Source organism: Trematomus bernacchii, unplaced genomic scaffold (assembly GCF_902827165.1).
Source record: "Trematomus bernacchii unplaced genomic scaffold, fTreBer1.1, whole genome shotgun sequence".
NCBI lineage: Eukaryota > Metazoa > Chordata > Actinopteri > Perciformes > Nototheniidae > Trematomus > Trematomus bernacchii.
In genome coordinates, this window is record NW_022987691.1 from 193,998 (window position 1) to 196,497 (window position 2,500).

Below are 2,500 nucleotides of genomic sequence, written 5' to 3' on the forward strand. Positions count from 1 at the left end.
CCTCACTGGAACAGAGAGATCCAGAAGGAGACGTTCCCTCACTGGAACAGAGAGATCCAGAAGGAGACGTTCCCTCACTGGAACAGAGAGATCCAGAAGGAGACGTTCCCTCACAGGAACAGAGAGATCCAGAAGGAGACGTTCCCTCACAGGAACAGAGAGATCCAGAAGGAGACGTTCCCTCACAGGAACAGAGAGATCCAGAAGGAGACGTTCCCTCACTGGAACAGAGAGATCCAGAAGGAGACGTTCCCTCACTGGAACAGAGAGATCCAGAAGGAGACGTTCCCTCACTGGAACAGAGAGATCCAGAAGGAGACGTTCCCTCACAGGAACAGAGAGATCCAGAAGGAGACGTTCCCTCACAGGAACAGAGAGATCCAGAAGGAGACGTTCCCTCACAGGAACAGAGAGATCCAGAAGGAGACGTTCCCTCACTGGAACAGAGAGATCCAGAAGGAGACGTTCCCTCACTGGAACAGAGAGATCCAGAAGGAGACGTTCCATGTTTCAGAAATCTGTTGAAATAAAACGTTAACCCTGTAAGGCCCACTGTTGTCATTTTACAACATTACTTTAAGCTATCCTAAAAAAATCAGTAAATGTTTTGTTTTTTTAAAGACTACATTTACAAAGTCAAACGGTCCTTCTGTTCAGCCTCTCTGCTACTGGGTAGTACATGTGTGTATAGGTCCTGCCCTCTGGACATACACTCACACAACTTCCCAATCTTCAAACGAGCTCTCTTTGTTTTATTGGACTGGATTTGTCAGATTCAAGTACTGTAAGTCAAATGCCTCAAATACTTTTTTGTGTGATTATTACAATGTCTAGAACATGTACATATTTAGTTCATGTCGAATATATTCATATTCATAAACTCTACTTGTATCTTATCAGTTAATTAGTTACAACAATTCATTGAACTCTTCTCTGGTTCTGGCAGAAACAGTTCTTTCTGAGATGTGTTGGGACACTTGGATGGATCCCTTTTAGTATGAGAATTAGCATGTTAGCATTAGCCAGACTGCATTGTGTGACTTGTTGAACTGGTCTACCTGCATGTGTGGGTGGAGGTATTCCTTTTATCATGATAATAGGCTAAGCCAGAAATGTCTGGAGTCCGTATGCATTGGGAGACAGACACGGTACCCGCCTGTTTCTGATGTGATGACATCATTACATTTAGTAAACAACTTGACGGTGTCAGAGATGGAAAAGAAAGACAAACTCTGGAAACTCAGACCCTGTGATCCATTCAGAGAGAAATGCCTGCAGGTGGTGCCAGAAGAACACAACTCTGTGGATGAGATGATGATTCCTTACATGCGAGGCAAGCCACACCCATGGGGGTTCAAAGTGTGAGAACTGGAGTCTCTGGAATGATCTGTGACGTTGAAGTGTACCGAGGCGGTGTCAATGGGATACGAGTCAAGTCTGAACTTGGATTGTCGGGTGATGTTGTGATGAAGCTTGCCTCCACGCTTCCAGTAGGTCAGAACTATAAGATCTATGCAGACAACTACTTCACCTGTGTCCCATTGGTAGTGAAGCTCCTTGATCACGGGATTCATTATGTGGGAAGAGCCAGGCAGGTGTGCTTACCCAACCAGTGTTGCCAACTCCATAGTAAGGAAAGTAGCTATTGGCTGTCCGAAAAGTCGCCAGAAGTCCCTAAATGACGTCATCGCCTAATTTGCATATCATGTAAGAGCGGTAAAAAAAGTTCCATCCCCTTCAAGGATCAAAACTTGAAACCACCAGACAGAGTAAATCCAGACGACAGTAGATCAGAAATGTCTCTATTAGAAAAAGTAGAAAGTAGTTTTAGTAGAAACCTCCCTTAAAATAAAGGCAGTATAGTATGCCCGTGTGTCATCTCCAATAAATGGCTTCAACCATCCTTTAAACTCAGGGTTTGATTCCCACTCCTTTCTGTACTTTTGTGAATACAGTTTAGACTGTGACATGATGACCTACGTGGATGTTTAGCTTGTCACAGAGGCACACACACAGTGGACGAGGTGATTAAGTGACTGAGGCTGTGTGAGTCAAAGCAAAGCAAAGGCAGTTCTTTATTATAGTGTGACAGTGAAGAAACATTTACATTTTACATTTAAATCCCGCTCATGCGCAATTCATTTGCCGTCTCGACGCGGGAGTGTGGCTGTCTCCTCTCTGCTCTGACTGCAGCTGAGCTGCTGCGGGAGGCAACTGTGAGTCTGAGCGCCTGTGAGTACTATGGGAGGGCAGAGGGGCTCACGGCAGCACCCGCGGCTCGTTAACTGCTGAACAATATGTGAGTCTCCAAACACCAGAAAAGTCCCTAATAACACCATTACAAGTCGTTAGATTAGTCGTTAGTCGCTTTTGACAAAAATAAGTAGCCGGAGGGTTTGGAAAGCCGCCGGATTTAACGAGAAAGTCGCCAAGTTGGCAACACTGAACCCAACTGCAACCTTGAAGAGGAGAAGAGCTTGAAGAAAAAAGGGAGAGGAAG

General features: G+C 45.1%; 1 protein-coding gene across 1 annotated transcript in view; it reads left to right on the forward strand.

Annotated features, from left to right (window-relative positions):
* Positions 1-525, forward strand: part of LOC117489099 (repetin-like) — a 2,561-nt gene extending 2,036 nt beyond the window's left edge. Inside the window, exon 3 of the mRNA XM_034138339.1 lies at positions 1-525. This exon is cut by the window's left edge and continues 244 nt beyond it. Coding sequence (XP_033994230.1) covers positions 1-525 — 525 coding nt within the window.
* The last annotated feature ends 1,975 nt before the right edge of the window (positions 526-2,500 follow it).